At 54.6% G+C, this 1,630-nt stretch overlaps 1 protein-coding gene across 2 annotated transcripts in view; it reads right to left on the reverse strand.

Moving 5' to 3' along the window:
* The window catches only part of DOCK5 (dedicator of cytokinesis 5), a 72,510-nt gene that overhangs the window by 6,716 nt on the left and 64,164 nt on the right, over positions 1–1,630 (reverse strand). For both annotated transcript variants that reach the window (XM_042024776.1, XM_042024775.1), the window contains one exon: positions 177–312. In XM_042024776.1, the coding sequence (XP_041880710.1) occupies positions 177–312 (136 nt within the window). The remainder of the gene's footprint in view (positions 1–176; positions 313–1,630) is intronic.

Here is a 1,630-nt window from a genome sequence, read left to right on the forward strand (position 1 = left end):
AAAGGGGGAAGGGGTAAAAGGGTTCTGTTATGTGACAAAAATGTCAGCAGACACCAGCAGCCCCGGGTCACTCTGGGATCTAACTCAGAGCAGCTCCTCCCTCCCTCCGTCCCTCCCCAGCATGGTTCCCTCAGCAAACAGAGTCATTCCCACCCTCTTCCAGCAGCAGGACTTACTCTGGGTCCGGGGGGTTTTGGGGGTGATGGGCGGAGGGCTGCGGGTGGGTTGCTGCAGCGAGGAGCCCTGCAGCAAGGTCAGCCTGTTGTCTCCCAGCTGCAGACTCTTGGGCCTCTGTGCCTTCCCTGCCGGGCCCTGGAGGGAGCAGAGATGGCCAAACCCTTCAGTGGTCACCCACAGCGAAGCCGAGCTGGCCCAGCACCGCAGGAACCGGGAGCGAGGAAGGGGAACGGGAGCGAAAGCCCTGCCCTGGCTCGGCCGTGTCAAAAGGCACCCCCGGACACAGCCCAGCTTCCCCTGGCACTCCCTGGGCACCACTGAACTGCTTTTAATGGCCTCAGGGTGTTAATTAAGAAGGGAAGGTGTCAGGCTGAAAAGCTGCTGCAGTTCTGTGAATAAATTCTGGAGGGGAGTGAGGGTGAAGTCATTCTGAGAACTAAAAAAAAATGAAATCCTGGGTGCGGGTCAGGGCTGCTGGTATCCTCCAGCTCCCGAGGGCTGTGGAATGAGGCTGGTTTAGGCTTTACACAGCAAATCCTTTGCACGTGGGAATTTGCATCCAGCTCCTTCCAGTGTCACATGCCCTGTGCTCTTCTCTCGAGGCCACCTCAGGGTGGCCCCAAAAGTCCAGTGCAGGAATATCGGGGTCCTTTTCAATATTAGTTTATTGCTTTCCAGAGCAGGCTGTCACTTAAACACACAATTAAACTCTTTTTTTTCAGAGGTCAATTCTCCATCCCTGAGCAGCTCAGGATTTCTCCCTGCACAGAGGGGACCACACACTGATGGATATAAAACACTAAAAGCTCAGACAGAAAGTCTTTGCTTCCCTCTGGCTTTCCAGCTCCCACACAGCTCAGTCCAGAGCTCCAGAAAATTCCTCTGTCCAGCTCCTGTGCTCACTGTGGAGCCATGGAGGAGAGCACCCATAAAAGCAGCTTTTCCTGGGCTTTGCAGTGTCCTGGAGCAGGACTGGAACCCCGGACTGCTCCTTCCCTTCCCAGATACTGGGGATTTCATCCAACAGCGATTCCAGAGGCAGAGGGCCAGGCCTCCTGCAGCACCAGCATCCACAACCCCAGGTTTCCTGGGCTGGAAATCCTGTCAGGACCAATGACAGCACCCTGGAGCCACAGACCCCCTTCTTAGAAATGCCCCGCAGCCTCCAAGAGCTGGCAGCATCCCTCAGACCTGATGAGAATTCCTGAAAACGGATCAGCATAACCCATCTGTGCCAGATCCAGCTGAGAACTTGGGAGAGGAAAGGGAAACACAGGAATTCACGTTTTCTCGTTATTGAGAAAAATGAGCCTGTGCTAAATCAGATTAGCAGCCAAAATAAGTGAGATTAGGGGCACTGAAATATCCAGGTGCCCAGTTCTCTCAGCCTGAGGGTGTAACAGAGCTTTACACCCCTCAGGACAGTATCCCGGGGTGTGACACAGTTTTACAC

The sequence above is a fragment of the Corvus kubaryi genome, unplaced genomic scaffold (genome assembly GCF_017639235.1).
Source record: "Corvus kubaryi isolate FWS band 111438036 unplaced genomic scaffold, C.kubaryi_AGA036_p1.0 37265, whole genome shotgun sequence".
Taxonomy (NCBI): Eukaryota; Metazoa; Chordata; class Aves; order Passeriformes; family Corvidae; genus Corvus; species Corvus kubaryi.